Source organism: Miniopterus schreibersii (assembly GCF_964146895.1).
Source record: "Miniopterus schreibersii genome assembly, chromosome: 9".
In the NCBI taxonomy this organism is placed as follows: Eukaryota; Metazoa; Chordata; class Mammalia; order Chiroptera; family Miniopteridae; genus Miniopterus; species Miniopterus schreibersii.
In genome coordinates, this window is record NC_138118.1 from 59293192 (window position 1) to 59314099 (window position 20908).

The 20908-nt window shown below is 37.5% G+C and overlaps 1 protein-coding gene across 2 annotated transcripts; it reads right to left on the reverse strand.

Moving 5' to 3' along the window:
• Window positions 1-1946: 1946 nt before the first annotated feature.
• SAMD9 (sterile alpha motif domain containing 9) lies at window positions 1947-18287 on the reverse strand. Of its 2 annotated transcripts, XM_081147266.1 has the most exons (3): window positions 17963-18287; window positions 14158-14248; window positions 1947-7913 (listed from the first exon to the last, which is right to left on the reverse strand). In XM_081147266.1, exon 3 carries the CDS (start codon window positions 7903-7905, stop codon window positions 3148-3150), a length of 4758 nt encoding a protein of 1585 aa, XP_081003392.1. In that variant the 5' UTR covers window positions 7906-7913; window positions 14158-14248; window positions 17963-18287; the 3' UTR covers window positions 1947-3147. The 2 variants fall into 2 exon arrangements, with proteins under 2 accessions (XP_081003392.1, XP_081003393.1); XM_081147267.1 differs by lacking the exon at window positions 14158-14248 and having other exon boundaries at window positions 17963-18225.
• Between the last annotated feature and the right edge of the window lie 2621 nt (window positions 18288-20908).

Below are 20908 nucleotides of genomic sequence, written 5' to 3' on the forward strand. Positions count from 1 at the left end.
TGATAAGGTGAAAAAAATTATAAATATTTCAGTGCACATGAACTCTTTTCTAGTATGTTTCAAATTGTGCAGCAGGGATACCACTGGAAGAGCAAGGGATATAAAAATAATACAATATTAGTGAGAAAATACTTTTTAAGAGAGATAAGTTAGTCTGTTTAATAAATGATCTTCCCATTAGTATTACTTTCTGAGAGCTTTTTGCTAATCCACATTCCAAATAGCTAGAAGCAGAATTTTATAGTTTCCAAAGCTCATTTGTTCAGGACACTGTTTGTTCTGGGAGTGTTAATAAACATTTTCTTTTGAACACTGAGTTGGGAAACTGCTTTATTATAATGACCTCAGCAATGATTTTCATGGGACAGTTTAAAAAAATTCTGATGCCGTCTCACTCCAGGCTCTCTCTGAATGGGAGATAGAATATACAACTTGAAAAGATCTCTTGAGGGGTTTTGCTCAGTTGAGAACTGCTGGCTTATGGAACAGTAGATTATTAATATTTAAATCTCACTTTCCAAATTTCTATTTTTCAAGACTAAATTCCATGGACCTAAGGAAAATATAAAGCTAAATGGGTAAAAAGAATTTTGATAGATCAATGAGCTTGACAAATTTATCCAGCATAATTCAGCTGTATTTTTATTAGCAAGAGGAAAACCCACTTACACTTATTACTCTGCTGTTTCTTGGAAAAGTTAGACCTGTATTATTATAATGCGGAAAATAAATTTTTTGTTAAAACATTAAGTTTTAACTTTGTCCCTAAAATGATAAAAATCAGATATTAAATTAGGTCATAAACTAAAATGCATATTTTCAAAATAAATGTCTAAGAACCAGTTGGACAGCTGACCTATGAAAAAGACATAAGAGTTGATAGCATAGAGCAGGTGTTGGCAAACTTTTTCCCCAAAGACCCAGACAGTAAATATTTTAGGGTCGTGGGCTGTATGGTTTCTGTTGCTACTACTCAACTCTGTTGTTGCAATGCAAAAGCAGCCATAGCCAATATTTAAACAAATGAGTATGGCTGTGTGCCAATAAAATTTTATTTAAAAGATAGGCTGGATTTGGCCTACCGGCTATAGTTTGCCTGCTGCTGGCATTCAGGAAGAGAGGCATTTATGAAGAGGTTCTTTTGGCAAAAGTTCTCCTAGGCACCTTGAGAATCTCATCTCCAGCCTAGAGAGCAGGGGTTGGGGGCATGGGAGGGGACTTCAAGGGGTCTCTGTGGAGTGCCTGACCTGTGTCTTCCTGACTTTATGGGGCATATTGTTCCCAAGACTGGAAATTAATTTGACTCCCTACCAATGGTAGAAATAACATCCATGAGTGTTTCCCATGCACCCAAGGTAGGTCATGGGAGAGAGAGCAGCTGTCTAAGCTGGTTTAGCTTGAATTCAACAGAATCACCTGGTAATCATCTGAGGATTCCAACAGAGACAGTCTGTGTAGAGTAGATTGAAACCTGGGACAAGATGGGAAGTGGACCCAGAGAAAAATGTGACTGGACATTCTCATTTTTTTAAATTGAGGCTGTGCTTGACCAGAGGATTTTTTTCTTTTTTAAACCATGAGTAAGCTGAGAAGTTAGGGCACTGAAATTTCATTCAGAAGCAAGAGAACCCTCCCCCTCACCTCCCAGTAAAAAATCTGAATGGAATTGTGAAGCAAAAACAAACTGCATTTTGCCTGGCCAATAGTGGCTCAGTGGTTGAGCATCGACCTAGGATCCAGGAGATCGTGGTTCGAGTCCTGATCAGAGCACATGCCCGGGTTGCGGGCTCCATCCCCAGTAGGAGGCGCGCAGGAGGCAGCCGATCAATGACTCTCTCATCATTGGAGTTTCAACTCTCTCTTTCCCTTTCCCTTCCTCTCTCTGAAATCAATAAAGATATATTTTAAAAACAACAACAAAACAAACAAAAAATTTTAGTTTTAGAAATTTTTTATAACAGAAAATTTCAAAAGTACAGTCTAAAGAAAAGAGTATAAAGAACTCCCAAATATACACTGTGAAGCAATTGTTAACTCAGGTCCAATCTAGTTGCAGCTACTGCTTATCGGCTTTCCTTTCACCATCTCCATACATTTCACATTACTTTGAAGCATATCCAACATCTGTATTTCCTTTCAATTGGAAGAAAGATCCAGAAGCTTGATCAGATTCAGGTTCATTTATTTGGCAAGACTACGTCATAGGTGATGTGAGCACTCCTATAGTCCCAAAATGTCTGTCTCTCTCTCTACAATGTTAATATTGATCAGTATTTAGGAAAGTCTGGTTCATCTGGTATAAAGTTGTTTGTCAGCTTTTTATCACTTTTGGCAACCATTGGTGATTGTCCATGTCCATAATTTTAGAGGAAAATTGCATTTTGATTACCTCTCCCTGGTTGTGCTTTTTCAACGCATAGGTTGCCAGTATGTTAGGATCCCCTAGATGGGGGACAAATTAGTCTTTTTTTCACAAGAGTCCTTTTTATTCATTAGCTTTGGAGTCCAAGTGTATTTTTTTGTTTGTTTGTGTAAACGTCTTTAAGCTCACTTTTTTCCCCCTGCTTTTGCTCAGCTGCCTCCTACTGCATGAAAAGGCAGTCTAATTCTCCAGCCTACTTTGGTAAGATCTGCTGACTTCTTTGGGCATGGCCTTCAAGGAATTGGTTGCTCCTGTGCTTTGAAAGATCCTTGAGTGCTGGTGTGCTCGGTAAGAATAAATGTTGCTCCTCATCTTGAGAGGATTTCACTTCTTTTATGAAATGGTTTCCCAACATTGTAATGCCTTAGAATCATAATTCTTTTTTCCTATTCTGAAAATTGTTTACAATTGAGAGGAAATGAGACACCCTTCCTCAATCCATGGCTTGGTTGGGTAACTGGGGGAAGTGGTGGGGCTCTGTGAGGCTGACTTATTATATTCACCTCTCCTAATTCCATCCCTGGCTCCTTCTTATCTTGTCCTTCATGGTGTTATCCAAACCAAGGAAGATATTTGATACTGTCCACATTTCTCACTTTTTTCTTTTTCACCACAGTCTGTGTAGGACTCATAACATACTTAAGAGGAATTTAAAGTCTTGGTTTCTAAAATAAAAAAAAAAGGTGGTACTGAGACCACATTCCTGGAGGGAGAAGATCAGGCTCTTAAATAATCTCAATGTCATAAGCAAGTGGGCCTCCAATGGAAAATCCCAGGTAAAAAGACACTTTTTCTATGCTTCTACCACTTCTTAGTTCACCCCAGAAAGTAGGTGTGATGGGTATTGTGATTTTTTCATTGGTTCCATATTCTATGCATAAACAATTATTTTCAGCTCGCCCCTTTAAACGAAGCAGAAGTTCTTGGACTTTTTGCTCCTTCCATACCTCCCCACTCTGCCAGAAGTTAGTATCAGGCGTCTTTCCACAGCATTCATCAATTTTCCCTTTGTGGACAAGTCTGTTCATATTCTTACCTTTCCCAAGAAAGAAATATGCAATTGGTTGCTTCGTACGATACATATGTTTATATTGTCCCCTGAAAGAATTTTGCAGTGACCGAGCATACTTTTCCATTTGTTTAGAATCTTGATCTAGATTTTGGTTTTCTGGCCAGAATAAGAGGGAAGCTAAGAAATAAGGTTCTGAATATCGATAATTCAGTCCTATTTGTTGTAAGAGTTCTCGAAGCTGATCTTTCAGTGTTTTAGTTGGCTTCACAATTTTGGAAGTAGGTTTAATACAGTAGAGAATGATATTGGCCAAGATGAAATTTTGTTTTTCCTTTGGCTGGATTCTGACACTGGATTGTTCAAAGAGAAAAGTGTATTTTTTCACTATGTCTTCCATGGTGTTAATAGCATCTCCTTGACTTTTGATAAGGTATTCCAAGAGCCCAGAAAACTTGTCTGCTTTGAAAACTTCCAGGCTTCTCCGACACAGCTCTGCTTGAAGTGGAATACTAAGCTTTGATGTGAGATCTCTGTTTTGTAATTCCTCTAAGGGACCAAATATATCTGCATACTTCTTAAAACATCCAGCCACCTTTCCCCAAGTTTTGGACTGTTCATATTGCTTAACGTTGTTCCTGGGTTTTAGAAGGACAAAATAATCGTCAAAAAAATCAAAGCACTTTTTCAAAGAATACCGTAAATTAGTTAGGTAGGGAATAAAGTTCTTGAGGACTAATTTAAATTCATTGTTTGGATCTCCAGGAATATCACTAACTCCTGATATAAAATTGACCATGTCTCTTTTAGATAGTTTATTTTTATTGTCAAAAAAAGGAATGAGCTGGAGAATCTGGATTGCATAGAGCCCGACTTCTATCTCCCCATGATAACCAGCAATGTTGTAAGTATCATATCGCCTCTTTGACTTCTGATAAAACCTTTCTGCTGCCTCACTCTCTCTGTCTTCGCTTTGCTGCTGAGATTCCTTGAACGCGTTCGAGGCGTGTACCACCAAATCCAAAAGTTCGTTTAGATCAGCAACGGAAACGTTCCTTTTTCTTTCATTATTCTCTAGCCACCATCTTACTTTACTTTTGTAGACTTGACCCAGCGTATCTGAGACATAAGAATTGCTAGGTTCTATCTTTTTTGCTTCATTTGCCCAATGAAGGGCACTGGTAAAGTTCCTCTCTTTAATGTAGAAATGTCTTGCCAAGGCTTGGCAAATGAATGCATTTGGGTGGAACCGATGAATACCTTCCAGCAATACTTTTTCGACTGCTGTGTTCCCTTCGTCTTTATGTAACGCTTCAATGAATGGGGAGAACCAAGTTCCCATTTCACCTTCATGCTCATTGCGCTGTCTCGTGAGCAGCAGTGTTTGCATATCTCGGAAAAATTTGCTTCTTCCCATATCAGTATCGTAGAGCACATTTTCTGTTAGCATATCCAGCATAATTTGACTTTTATCCAAATCATAGCTTATCTTCAGTTCTTCCAGGGAGCGAATGGCAATCAAAGGATGAATGATGCGCAGCCCACAGTATTTTTTACATTCCACCACCTCTGTTTTTATCAGAATCGTAGAGTAGGTGCCCATCTTGTCTTCAAGTTTTTCTGTTCCCCAGTAAGCCTTCTTGTGTGTAATCCCTAAAAACTTTTCACACTGTGAAAGTGAAATGGTGGTATCAGGCACATATGAATTAAGAAGAGCCAGGAAAGAAAAGAGCTCTGCTTCCTTGGTGGACATATTTTGTCCTTTCAGGATATTCCTGACCACATTTTCTATGTACTTCTTATCAAAATTGGTTTTCATGATCATGAAGGAATAAAAATCTTTAAAGTTTTTATGTTGCTCTTCAATTTCTTTCAGTTTAAGCTCAAACGCTCTCTGCTCTTTGGAAGACAGTTGTTGTATTAAGGCGATATTGTCTGACACCTTTGGACATTTTTCAGGGTTCTGCGATCTTACACAATTTAGGATTATCACTAGAGGTTTCTCATACCGAATGCACTTATTAACTATGGCTGCTTGAATGGAGGCCTGCAGAAGATAGATGTCCCCTTGCTCCTCAAAATCATCAACAAGAAGCAGCACAGGTAAGTACTCCTGATGGCTTGCTGTCCCATAGGTGATTAAATTAGTCACTTGTTTTCCAATTTCAGAAAAATCCGCTGTCTTGTTCTTCAGCACAGCACACCTGAATTTCTTCCTTAGTTCCCAGAGAATATGCATTGCCAAGGTAGTCCCACCACAGCCTGGATGATGATACAGATGAATAATTTTGACAGATATTGACTTTGAAGAATCTACACACTTGTGTATCTTTTCTTCAAGTTTTTCATACTTATCCCTTTTGACAAAAGGCGAAGAATAGTTTTCAGAAGAAAAGTAGAAGTTCCACCAGGATACTTTACCACCTCGATAGAAGTCTTCCTCTTTTGAAGCTTTGAATTCATGAAATTTGCTTTTATCATTTTCTAAGAGTGTACCTTCGCATTCATTTTCACAGAGAATTTCCAGAGCGGTCATGATATCTTCATCTTTTTTCAGAAGGACAGTAGATGAACCAATAGATGGCAAAAATCTCTTTGAAGATTTAGTCACAGATTTTAGTTTAAGAATAGTACCATTTATCTCTTCAAGGCTTAAAGAGGAAATACATTGGCTTGATAATTCATCTTGTTGTTTTGTTAATCTTGCTTCAAGTAGATCTTTCCACCTCTGACATATGTGTGGTTGTACACAAATACACAATATATTTTCCATTCCTTTCAGATCTTGATAGAAAGCACAGAAGGTCTCAATGAGGGGGTCTCTTGGGTCATCCACGGAGGAGAGTAACAGAAATACCACCAAAAACTTCCCTCTTGGCATGATGTCTTCATGTGTAAGAAATGATATCAGTTTCCTGACTTCAGATGCTTTTTCTCTTTGCCAGGAACTTGGATCTAAGGGTTCATATTTTTCACTGTCAAGGTCTAATCTGCCATTGCAGAAAATCCAGCTGGGTTGTACATAAAGATTCAGACTAGAAATCTTCTCATTTGTTGTGGTTTTCCCCTCTATGTACAGACTTGGCAGGTGTAGGTTTACTACTCGGCTTTCTTTGTAAGCACTGACTATCCCCTTGCTCACAGATTCAGGATCAAACTCCAACACAGCAAACCATTTTATTTCCTTTATGAAATCTAAGTGTTTTATTTGATTAGGATGGCATTTATTTGTTACAAGAATGTACCAGTCATAGTATGAATTATCTAACAAATCTTGATTTCCTGTTAACAATTCAATAAGCTTTGGCCCCTCACTGTTCTTTTCATTTGTTTTTACTCTGCATTTTTCTTCTGCTTCTTTTCTACGCCCTGCCAGTGCTTCTAAATCTAATTTAAATATTTTGAAATCTGCATTATTTTTCATGATGTCTTTAGAGCTGGCCCCATCTCGCACAAACACCGAGAATTTTTCTCTCTGTTCCCATATTTTGTTGTTGCAATTTTGCATTTTAATCTGGAAATAATCATGTCCACATTCAGAGTATTGCGGAATGACATCCACTTCAATAACAAATCTGTCAGATGGCACACTGTTTGGCAGTAAAACTTCTACAAATCTTGGCTCTCGAATGCACTTCTTTGCTTTTTGGACCTGATGGTCTTCAAAATACTGGTGGATCATCAGATTGAAGTGGTTGATGAGGTCTTCCTTGGTGACAGTGGTGAGGCTCACTCCAACAATTTTTCCATGGGGTTTGTCTATGACTCCAAAATGAATGGTGCCGTTGGTCCGTGAATTCATACAAGCTGATGCGAATTTGAAGACTTCATTGCTAAATTTCATTTTAGCATCCAATTCTGTGCCTTTATTTGTATTCGTGAAGTCTTTGAATTCATGTATTGGATCAATGAGATTGAGTGGTCCTGTTTCAGGCTGTAGACAAAAGTTCATTTTGTAGCGATATGGGTCACTGAATTCATCAAAAGGGTATGCCGCACATGTCAGTTCTACGGATGGCTGCTTTCCCTTTGTGTTATCTATTTCCCCTTCCATGAGCTCATTTTCTGGTGACTTAGAAACTTGAGTAACTGTGCTCATCGTAGAGGCATTAGCCACATCTGATTTCTCTTTCTCTTTTTGTTTAGAAGTTTCTTCATTTTCCCCTTGCATCAGAGTTTGTATTTTAGGAATATTTTTACTGCCTTTTTTCTTCTGACATGTTTTATGAGGATCTTCAGAGGGTGCTTTCTGCAATTCTTTAAATAAATGTTCTATTTGGATAGCTGGTCCATGTGTTATGCCCATATCAATGAGGTGATGTTTTGTTAACCACTTCAGGACGGCTCCATTCACATCTTGTGCAGTCAAGATTTGCCTGTGTTTTTGGTCAATTTTATGACTTTCTAACCACCGACTGACATCCTCTTTTGTCCAGTCATCTGTATTTTCTGGCAGGTTTAGTTGTGCTGCCATTCTGAGATCTGTATATAGAAAAAGAAAAATAATTTAGTATGCTTATAAGTAAATTTTTAAATAATCAACTAATTTTCAATAGGTAATATGTATGTCTTATGCAGTTTTAAAAGTTCAAAACAATATGCATGTTATCTAGTTTTCTTCCTGAGAGGAAATTATTATTACCATTTTCTTCTGTATCCTACCACAAAAATGCTCTCAAATACAAGCACCCCCCCCCCCCATGAATGATAGCATAGTATACACAATTCTTGTTACTTTGCTTTACTCACTAACTGTATCTTGGGGACACTTCCAGTCAGTATATATAGAGAAGTTTCATCCTTATTAATGCTTGTTTGCTATAATGCGTATTAGCTGTATTATTTTAAAATACTCAATTCTGCTATAGAAAATAAGAGAAACAAAGGAGGCTACGTGAAATTAAATAGAGAAGTAAGTAGTTGTGAAACGTTATGATGGGTGTAGATAAAGTATATTGAGCATATGAGTGTTAAACATAGGGAGGAACAGAAGGGCCAAATAGATATTAAGCATTAGTAAGACACAATTGAAGCACTTGATATTGATGAGGTCTTAAATGGGTCTTAACTGGGTGACACCCACTTTATCTTTTGGGCCTTCTACTCGAGAAACATAAATAAAATTCAGAGTAGATTATCAGGCAAATTGATGAGCTATAGTTGTGGTCAGGCATCCATGTCCCTCTGCATCTCTCTGGTTAGAGCAAGTGCATGTCTTTGGCCCAGTGTATCTTCTATATGTTGATCCCTTTGGACAGACCTCAACTTTGGTTAGCAAAATTACATAATCAGTGGAGAATGTTGATACAGTACAGAGGGAAAGAGGATATATGATTTTGCATAACTCAGGTAGTAAGATCCTTCTACCCCTCTTGTATCTTATCCAAAGTGAGTTGCCCATATCTTCTCCCTGCTTTTTGTTGTGTATTTAAGTTGATTTAATAAGGCATGTGCCTTAAGCATCTTTATTTGGTGTGTGAGCCATTCTATTCCATGACTTCTGGGATAGCTTGCTGGGTAGTGAACTTAGAGGCTACTATTATATTAATTTTCACTAATAATTGATAATAGTGGATTCCTGGGCAGTAACAAATGGCATTAATATTGGTCTGCAAATTGGCAGACTAGTATCTGGAAAATTCATGGCAATATAGGTTAAAGAAATATAGCAATGGTTAGAAAAAACAAAATACAAATAATAATAGCTTTATGTACAATCCAATAATGGCTCCAAAATGTGAGCCATTTCAGTGAATCCATCATGGGAGAAATCAAATTAACAGAGCAGATAAACTTGGGGAATTATGGCAAGTAGGTTATATAGGCCCACTTCTATGAAATAATACACAGGAATATTGCCTCCCAGTGGTAGATATAAATTCAAGATTAGGATTTATCTTTCCTTTCAGAATAAAGATGCCAGAGCACTGGTCCAGGATTAAAGCTGTTATTTTTCATTAGTAATTCCTGCATAAAAAGTGAGTAAAAAACATATCTTATGCCATGGCCAATGTGGCTCAGTTGGTTGATGGTCATCCTGTGCACTGAAAGGTTCCCATTTCGATTCTGGGTCAGGGCACATGCCCAGGTTGTAGGTTTGGTCCCTGGTCAGGGTGTAGCAGGAGGCAACCAATTGATGTTTCTCTTTCACATCAATGTTTCTCTCTCTAAAAAATTAATACAAATAAAAAAACCACGTATCTCACAGCTACAGTAATACAAAATAGTAAAAATATGCAAAATTGATAGAAATTTTACTCCCTTACAACATTATGATAATGAGAAACCTAGAAGATTTAATGCCTTATTTAAAAAGTGAATTAGATGAAGTTTCCTCCAGCAATTTAGCCTATAGAGATTAAGAAGTTCAAATTTTAAATGATCTGAGAAAAGAAATAAGGGTGAAGGGGGAAAACTTCTTTAGGTGTACTGATCTTCAAAGTAAGCCCCTTTTGTAGGACTACACCAAACTTAAGACTGTACATCAAAGGACACAATTAACAGAATGAAAAGACAAGCTATGGAATGGGAGAAAATACTTGCAAATCATGTAACTGATATGATAATATCCAGAATATAGTAAAAACTCCTACAACTCAACTACAGCAACAAAATAACCCAATTAAAAAATTAACAGTGGACTTGCACATGAAAAGATGCTCAACATCACTAATCACTAGAAAAAAGCAAACCAAAACCACAATGATATAGCATTTCACAACCATTATGATGACTGCTAAAAAAAAAACCACACCCCTGAAAATAATAAGTATTGGTGGGCATGTGGAGAAATTGGAAGGCATTCCTGTGTATTGTTGGTGGGAATGTAAAATGGTGCAACCTACATGACCTACCCTAAAAGAATGGTTAAAGCAAGTTCTCTGAACAAAAAGAAATTGATAAAAGAAGGGACCTTGGAACATAAGGGAGGAAAAAAGAGAACATGATAAGAAAAATATTGGTAAATATGATAGAGTTTCTCCTATTTGGCTTTCTAAATTTTTTGATGAAGCACTTTCTGATTTGGTTCCAAATGTATATAGTGGAACTAGTTAAGATAATTATAAGTGGATAGGGTAAGGGGAAAACAGGAACTAAGATTTCTACACATCACTTAAACTAGCAAAATCACACCACTAGATTGTCATAAATTTTACATAAATAATGCAACATCTAGAGCAACCACTAGAAAAAACTTCAAAGTAATACACTCAAAAACTCTGTAGATAAAGGTGGAATTGTAAAAAAGTTTTGAGTGATGCACAGGAAGCCAGAAAAATAAAACAGAGAAATGAAAACCAGAGAACAAACAGAAGCAAAAAAAGGTAGACATAATATTAACATATAAATAACTACATTAAATATAAGTAGCCTAAATACAGAAATTAAAAGACAGAATTGGTATACTGGATTAAAAACATGACCCAAGATATCCTGTCATTAAGACACTTACTTGAAATAAAACAACATAGGTAGGTTGAAAGTAAAAGTATGGGTAAAATATATAACATAAACATTAACTAGTAAACACAGAAGTAGCTATATTAATGCCAGATAAAGTAGATTTTAGAGCAAAGAAAATTACTTCAGACAGAGGAATATTATGTAGTGATAAAAGAGTCAGTCCAACAAGACTCCAGAGTAATCCTAACATGTTTGCACCAAACAAGGAAGTTGCAAAATGTTTGAAGCAAACACTGATAGGACTTTTTCAGTTTTAGGCAAACCCACAGTTATAGTTGCATATATATCAACATCTTCAACGACTGATAGGACAATTAGACAGAATATTAGTGAGAATACAGAAGAATTTAACACCATTGATCAACTGGTTGTTGTTGTTTTTTTAAAAAGTTGTCACCAGAGGATATTTTTTCCATTGCTTTTGAGAATGAAAGGGAGGTAGAGAGAGAGAGAGAAAGAGAAACTTCGTTGTGAGAGAGAGACACAGATCAGTCTCCTCCCACAGGACCCTGGTGGGGATGGAGCCTGCAGCGGGGATGAAGCCTGCAACCAAGTTACGTGCCCTTGGCTGGAATCGAACCTGGGACCCTTTAGTCCACAGGCTGACACTCTAACCACTGAGCAAAACCAACTAGCATGACCAACAGGTTTTAAATCACACACACTCCATCCAACAACAGCAGAATATCAATCTTTTTAAGTATCCAAGACAGACCATATCCTAAATGATAAAACAAAGTTCAACAAATTTAAAAGAATTGAAATCCTACAGAAATATGTTTACCAACTACAATGGAATCTTATAAAAAATTTGTAATAGAAAGATAAGAAGAAAATTACTAAATACCAAAACCACACATTCCTAAATAATTCATAGGCCAAAGAAAAGTCTCAAGAAAAGTAAAAGAAATACATTGCAATGAATGGAAATGAATATACAACATATCAAAATTTGGGGGACATAGTTAAAGCAGTGTTAAAAGAAGACATATCAATAAATGCATATATTGGAAAGAAGAAAAGTCTCAAAACAATAATTTAAGCTTTTAACCCAGAAACCTAGACAACTTTGAAAAAGAAGAGCAAAATAAAACACAAGCAAGCAGAAGAAAGGAAATAATAAAGAACAGAAATAAATTAAATTGAAAACAGAAATTTAATGGAGAAAGTCAATGATGCAAAGATCTGCTTACTTGAAAAGATCATAAAATCTACAAACCTCTAGCAAGGCTGAAGAAGAATAAAAAAGAGAAGACACATTTACAGTATCAGACATGAAACAGTGGATATAATTCTAAACCTTTTAGACATCAAAAAGAAATTAAGAGAGTCCTATGAACAACTTCATACACATAAATTTGACAACTCAAATGAAATGGACCAATTCCTCAAAAAACACAAATTTCTACAACTCTGTATGAAATAGTCCCAGAACTTCGAAGAAAACTGGATTTTTAAATATGATTTTATTGATTTTTAGAGAGAGAGGAAAGAAGAGGGAGAGAGGGAGAAACATCGATTGGCTGCCTCCTGCATGCTCCCCGCTGGGGATCAAACCAGTAACCCAAGCATGTGCACTGACCAGGAATCCAAACAGCGACCTTCTGGTGCACAAGATGATGCTCAACCAACTGAGCCACACTGTCCAGGGAAGAAAACTGGATTTTTTAACTTAAAAAATCTCCCCTCAAATCTCCCGGCCCAGACAGATTCACTGGAGAATACTACCAAGCATTTAAAGAATTAACACTGATTCTATACAGTCTCTTCCAAAAAAAACAGTAAAAGAGGGAATACTCACCAATTCATTTTATGAAGTTAGTATTACCCTCATAGCGAAACCCTTGCAGACCTAACCTTCAGGTGGGCTCCCATGGACCCCGCTTCTGCCCCACCTCAGGTCCAGGCCAGCTCCTATAGACCCAGGCTCTCTATTTGCCCCAGTGCTGGGCTGGGCCCCATGGTCCCAGACTCCAGATTAGCTCCTGGAACTGAAGCTCCCAGGCTGCCCCAGCCTCCAGGCTGGCTTTTATAGACCTAGGCACATGTCCTAGCCCAGGAACAGACTGGATAATAATAATAATGATAACAATAATAATAATATAAATAACAAGTGTTGGTGAAGATATGGAGAAAAAGGAACACTTGCACACTGTTGGTGGGAATGTAAATTGGTACAGCTATTATCAATTTGGAGTATGGAGATTCTTCCCAAAATTAAAAATAGAATTATTATAGATGATTCGGCTATTTCACTTCTGGGTATATATCAGAAGGAAATGAAATCAGTATCTGAAAGAAATAATCTGCACTCACATTTATTGTAGCATTTCCACAATAGCCAAGATATGGAAACAACCTAAATGCCCGTCGAAAGATGAATAGATAAAGAAGACGTGGTGCATATACACAATGGAATATTATTCAGCCATGAGAAAGAAGGAAGTCCTGAGATTAGTGACAACATGGATGAAACTTGGGGATATTATGCTAAATGAAATAAGTCAGAAAGAGAAACACAGTTGCTGTATCATCTTATTTATATGTGAAATCCAAAAAAAAAAAGTATAGAGCAAGGCATACCAGGGGCTGGAGGGGGAAAAGGTGGGCAGATGTAGGTAAAACTAACAAATTTGCAGTTATGTAGGGTGAATGTCTAGAGATCTTAATGTACAAGCATGATGACTATACTTAATAGTACTGTTTTGAACACTGGAAATATGCTAAGAGAGTAGATTTCTGGTGCACTCATCACAAAAATAAATGGCAACTGTGTGAGATGATATGTCAACTAGCCTGACCATAGAAGTCATTTTACTATACGTACGTATGTCAAATCATTATGTTTTATATCTTAAACATATACAATTTTTATTTTAAAATGCCGCATTAAAAAACTTGTAAGATACAGTTTCAACAGTATTTGGAGAGGATATTTATAGACTAAATGCTTTTATAAAACTAGAAGAATTATTGAAAAGTATAAGCTAAATGTCAACTTAATAAGTTCAAAGAAGAAAAACAGAATAAAGCAGAAGTAAGTAAAAGGAAGGACAAATAAAGATAAGAGCAGAAATCTTTAACATGGAAAACAAAGTTATAAGAGAATCAAAGAATTCCAAAATTTGTTCATGATAAAGAGTAATAAATTTACACACCTGTGGAGTGACCAAGAAATAAAAAAGATGGCACAAATAATATCAGATGCTGTAAATTTGAAGACTGAAGTGAACTGAACAAATTCCTTGAAAAATGTACTTACCAAAACTAACTCAAGAAGAAATGGAAAGAATCCCACTTCCCAGTGTGATGTTGTAGTTTCCAGCAGGCCACCAACACTTCTATTATAACAACTAGTAAAAAAAATCAGATAAATTACAAAACATATTTTTGAAGTTATCACGGAGTTATAGATGGACTTGATGACAAAGACTGGTTGAATTAAGATTCCAGAGAGGGAAGATCCCTTCCTAGGTAAACTTTGGGGCATTTGCTAATTCTGGGCAGGGGTTGGGGACTAGTCTTGTCTTGCTGGGAAACCAATAGGGCTTTTCATAGTCACATGGGTGGATGTGATGAATTGGAATCTAAAAGTACTCCAGAATCTTTAACTATCATGGAAATGCAAAGTAAGGGATCTTCCCTCTCTGGAATCTTAATTCAACCAGTCTTTGTCATCTGATTTTGTTCAGTTCACTTCAGTCTTCAAATTTACAGTGAGATAATATGACATACCTAGCAGAATGGCTAAAAATAAAGTCTGACAATACCAAATGGTGGTGAGGTAGAGTCAATGGAACACTCGTACATTGCTGGTGGAAATATAAACTGTTTTAGCCACATTGGGAAACTATTTGGCAATTTTAATAAGTGTGCCAGTAACAAGAGAAACATAATGTAGGATTCCATTTATATGAAGCACAATAACAGGCAAATTAATCTATTGTAGAATTCAGTGGTTACCTTTTGGCAGGGCAATATTTTCTGGGAAGTGGCACAAAAAATATTTTGTGAAAATGAATAAAAGAAATCTCATTCAACATGGATCTGGGAGGCCATGAAGGGAGAGCTCTGTCTTTCCTTGCTCATCTCAGGAATTGCAACTGCCTTTCACTTGCTGCCAATAAGAACCACAACCTTGTACACATCTCCCCCCACCCCCTGCCCATGTGCTCCTGTTAAAACAACCCTTCCCAGTATCCTCCAATACCCCTCTCCCAAACTGACCTCCCTTTTGTTTTTTGTACTTGCCTATGATCTGCCATAGTTTGCATGTTCCTAATTGCAATTCCTCTGCTATTCCCAAATCAACTCATTTGCTGCTCGATAACCTCTGTTGTTTAATTTTTAAGATTGATAATTTTATATCTTGATCTAGTTAGTGGTTACACTGATGAATACATAAAAATTTCATAGAGCTGTACCTTAAGATTTCTTCATTTCACATAAATTATACTTCATGTAAAAAGCCAATGACATCTCCAAAAATGCATGGTAAAATAAACATGAATAAGATAAAAGAGGTACATGATCTCATATACAGAATCTAAGGAACAGAATAAATTGACTAACAAGATAGGACCACAGACATGGAAGCATGAAACAGACTGTCAGATCTCAGAGGGAAAGTAGGAAGGAGGGCGGGAAGAGATTAACCAAAGAATTTATAAGCATATATGCATAGTCCATGGACACAGACAATAGACAGGTGAAGCCCTGGGGGTGGGGTGGGGATGGAGGAGAGAAAAAGGGTTTGGGAAATGGGGGACATCTGTAATACTCTCAGCAATAAGTTATTTTAAAAAGGTAGTTGCATAGAAAAAGTAATGGTATGTTACCAATCAAGGATAGTGATTAATTCAATTATGGCACCTGAGGTCCAAATGTTACACTAGAGATTTATTTTGCAGCCTCAACCACGGGATCAGCTTTTAGTTTTACATGATACTGTTGATTCATACTGGTTTTATAGTCGTCTAAAACCCAGTCCCACTGTCATGTAGGAACTCTGCTATGTGAGTCATTTTCGTGTGCCCATCTGCTAAGTCTCATCTACTCCACCCTATAAAATACAGCTGACGTCTGTCGCACCCACACTATTGTAATGCCGAAGGCAGGGGGCGCCCCAATCATTCTGTTGCCAGCTGTGTTCAGGCTCCTGAATCCTCCCCCCTGTAGTTCTCATGCCCCATCTCTCGCTCCATCCTACCGGTATGCTTCTCCGGGGGTGTTTCCCTGGCTTCCAGGAACAGTTTTATAAATTCAGCCCATGTCTCCTAAGTGATACCTCAACAATCAGATTATGAGACTGAGTGTTGATTTAGATGGATTATTTGATTCACGTATGAGCTGCGTACCATATACATGTGAAAACATAAAGCCAAGGTGAACGGGGAGCTGGGCCTGGATGTTTGGTCGGGAATGTGAACAAATGAAAAAGGAATAGCTTTTGACTATTTTCTCTACCGGATTATGGACCTTTTCTATTTTTTTTAAATTAAATTTATTAGGATGACATTGGTTAATAACATCATATAAGTTTCAAGTGTACAATTCTATGATACATCATGTGTATATTGCATTGTGTGCTCACCACCCGAAGTCTAGTCTCCTTTTGTCATCCTGTATTGGACCCCCTTTCCCCTCTCTACCCTCCCCCAGCCCCCTTCCCCTCTGGTAACCACCAGACTGTTGTCTGTGTCTACGATCTTTAAGTCATGATTGAACAGCTTGCACTTTCACACTGCTTCCCCTAAAGCCTTCATCAGAGTCTTGATAGCTGTGCCTTTCGATAACTTACTTTTAAAAAGTTGTTGCGGATGCCACTCGGGGAGGATATAAACTACAGCAGTGATTTTCAACCAGTGTGCCAAAAGAATTTTTAAAACATGCAATAATGACTTTTTAGTCAGGGGCACTGACCTCTTTTCTCTTAGATTATCAAATTTAAAAAAATGACAACAGCCAGCACAACAATAGCTGTCTGGTGTGAACAAGTCAAAACTACACCTATGCTTTTTTCGTGTGCCGCAGAACTTTAGTAAGTAGTTCATGAGATGAAAAAGGTTGAAAATTGCTGCACCAGAGGAATTAGGGCTAACTTCTATGTTTTCCACATTCACACTACTGTTCAGAGGTACTTCACATATTAGTGATTCCTTTATACCCTCCCTTGTTCCAAATCGGCTTTTAGATAATTCAGAAAGTTATGCAGGATCACATATATGAGAAAACCCTTGGGTAAAGAAATCAGGGAGAAGGCTAATTGGGGAAGACAGAAGGCAGGAAAAAAAATGGAGTAAAGTTAGTGCCTAAAATAACTTTTCAGTTCTATATACTTTACTAGAAGTGGCCTGAAGTTTTGGTTCTGAGCTTCTCTCAGCAACCAGGATGAAAAAGGAAACAGTTTGTTACAAGATAGAACCCACATACATGTATTAACTGTAGGGTTAACTGCAGGGTTTGTCAGCTTTTCTAAAGAGAGTTGAATATCAGGCCTTTAGTTGGAAATGTAATCCTTCACCCCTTTGTCCCCTACTTTGGAGGAAATCAGACATAAAAACCTAGGATATTTAACAGGAACATATAGCTGCCATAAGTTCAAGGACTTCTCTTAGCAAGTTGTCTCTCTCTCATTGTCTCTCTGTCTCTGGTCTGTCTCTCTATATCATCTGACACTAAATATCTAAGAATTGGTGGCGAGGGAGTTTCATTTTCTGGCCGCTGCCTACTTCTTAGAATAGATGTGGAAAATATCTTTGATTAATATAAAGCACATCTTTAAATTTTCATTATATGTTCTTTCTGAAGGTGCTAATGCCTTGGAGGACTTCATCAATAAAAGTGCCTTTAGTTTACAATTGCATTTTTTGTGAAATGTTATTACTCATTTTCAACTAATATAAAGCTGACTCCCGTCACAGCAATGAAGTCTAGAATGTCTAGGCTTAAATATCATTTTTGGTTTGGGGGTGTATTTCAGTTTTCTAATTGAAAAGTAGATTCCTTCCCATTCAATAAATGCTGCTATAGATAATAATAATATTAATAATAGATATTGTACTTACCCAGATTGCCTTGCAAATTTCTTCTACATAAATGAGAGGAAAACCACGTATTTCAGTGCAGAAGATATCTAATGTCTGTGCTTTCTTCCTCCTCCGATGTCAGAGAAAGACATCCTTCCTTTCAGTTTTCATGAACATTTATATGTCCTCTGCTTCTACCTCAGTCCGGGCTCTAACTGGCTCAGGAACCATAGGGTGTGTCTCAGGAATGGGTGTGTGGAAACTGGCAGGTTGGGGAAGGGCGCCATGGTCTGCTTTTAGTTTCGTTTTCCTGGATCGGAGTTTATAGAGGTGACTTGGCTCTGTAATAGGACTTTTTTGTTGTGGTGGTTAGCCGTTAGTCTGCCACCTCCTGGTCTGTTTTGTTAAAATCCCAAGATACCAAATCTGTTCTTTGCTTGAGAGTTGTGGGGACTGCTGAGCGCCCTGTTGTCTTGGCTACAGAAAAACTCTGGGACAGCCTGAATGGATCTTCCGGGAATACCCGTTTTCATTGTTGGGGGACTTGTGGAGCTCTGGGTAGGAAACAGCTTAGGTTGATTTTTCCCCCTGGCCTTCTAGGGTGGGCTAACCATCCTTAAGTTTTCCTAGAGCATAAAGGAATGGCTTCCAGAGACTCTTTTGAGTTCTCTATAAATACTAAAGGCCTCTGAATTATTTCCACAGGGCAGGGGTTAGGGGCCCCCCATGGCCACTTTTCAGAGATTTATCTTTTTAAGGTCAGTCTCAGGGCTGGATAGAGAACTGCCTAAGAGCCACACAAATAGTTAACATTAAAAAAATTAATAGCAGGTGCTAACACTTATTGTGTCTGCTCAATTAGCTTTTGGTTTCTACATTCCACTGTTGAATCACACCGGATTTTATACGGGCTTTAAACATTTATTGGGCACTTACTATGTACCATGCACTGTTAACTTACTTCCTCCTTGCAAAAATCCTCTGAGGCAGAAGCTATTTTTATCTCCATTTTACAGCTGAAGAAACTGAGGCACAGAGATGTTAAATAATGTGACTCACTCTATATAGTTTAAATATTTATATATCTATATAAACATATATAGATACATATACATGTATACACACATATGTCTATATTTATTTACATGCTATTGGTTCTGTTTCCCTGGAGAACTCTGACTAATACACCCAGGGCACAAGTGGTTTGACAAACCAGAATAACCCACATTCCAATCTAGGCATAAAACATTTCTGTATGGCATGTCCCTCCCCAGTCACTCCTAACATCCTCCAGAGGAAACCATTCTTCTGGCTTTTTCCCCCACCATAGATTTAGTTTTACATGCTCCAGGTATTCATATACATGGGATCATATAGAATATACTCTTCTGTGACTGGCTTCTTTTATTCAACATAACGTAATTGAGACTGGTCCTAGTGTTGCATGTATCAGTAGTTCTTTTTTATTGTCCAATAGTATTCTGTTTTGTCAATATAACACAATTTATTTATCCAATTTCCTTTAAATAGACATTCGAATAATTTTGGTTTTTGGAAGTCATGAATAAAGCTGCTATGACTATTTTTGTACAAGTCTTTTTGTCGATATGTGTTTTTACTTCTCTTTGGTAAAAACCTTGACATGGAATTGCTGGATCAAATAGATGTGTGTTTAACTTTATAAAAAACTGTCAGGTCCTTGCTAAAATTTGTACCAGAAGCAGTACTCTTTAAGGTATGCTGAATCTCTGTGTCAGGCCACTGTATAAGTCAAAATGAAATAAGGAACTGGTGTCATCTCACCTGCTAGTATAGGAATAAAGAAATAATGATATTCAGCACATCAGTAGCAAGTGTCTGAGGCTGCCAGGCATCACAATTTACCCCACCCCCGAACCTAGAAGTAACTGGTGATTTCGTATCATCAGTACCCATAATACCTGGCCTGTTTCACCATCTTAAGAATGGTCAGATGTGGTACCCATTGGCAAATGTTTATATTTTTACACTATCTGTAATGAGCATCATTTCAGAACTCCCAAGATGCTCCAGCAAAACAAACCTGCTTTATACACATTGAGCAGGCAGTTAGAAACTTAATACAGTTGATTGGAAGAACAAGATAAAGTGACATTATGAGGGTAACATATGGATATTGTATTTTACCAGGCAGACTTTGTTCCTTTTCAGACAATTGAGATACCTTTTAAGTAATAGCAGACCACATGGATATTTCCTGTTAACTCTCTAGCTATTACTAATTTTTCTTTCTAGAAGGACCCATATATCATATACCATGCATGACTCACTTTGAATGATATTTTCCATTTTTCTAAGACTGTAAGAACAAGTTGAATCTTCCTGTGGCTATTTATACTCAATACACAGCTTCAGATTTTGTTTTTTTTTTGTTTTTTGGTTTTTTTAAATATGTCTTTATTGGTTTCAGAGAGAGGAAAGGAGAGGGAGAGAGAGAGATAGAAACATCAATGATGAGAGAGTCATTGATCAGCTGCAGCCCGCAACCCGGCATGTGCCCTGACCGGAAATCGAACCCTGATCGCCTGGATCCTAGGTCAATGCTTAACCGCTGAGCCACGCCTGGCCGGGCACAGCTTCAGATTTTGAACACATGAGGCTCCTTGAAGAGTTGACTCCCTTCAGGAACTGGCTTGTGCCCTAGGAGCGTGAGATACAACATTGTCAGAGTCTCTATTCTACATAATGTTGACAAAAAGAAAAGATTGGTTAGACTCAGAGGATGTGGGTATGCTTTATTTACCCAAGGGTTACTCAGCTTCAAGCAGACCTTTGACCTTTGACTTCTCTTTAAAAATTTCTCCCTTCCTTATTGCTACATTTCTCTTAGTTAAGAGTCTATTTGGTAACTTTAAGTACTATTCACATGATTATAAATCCCACATTGGATGTGTATTTCATATCATTGGTATTTCCAAACTAATATACCAGTTATCCCTTCAGGGA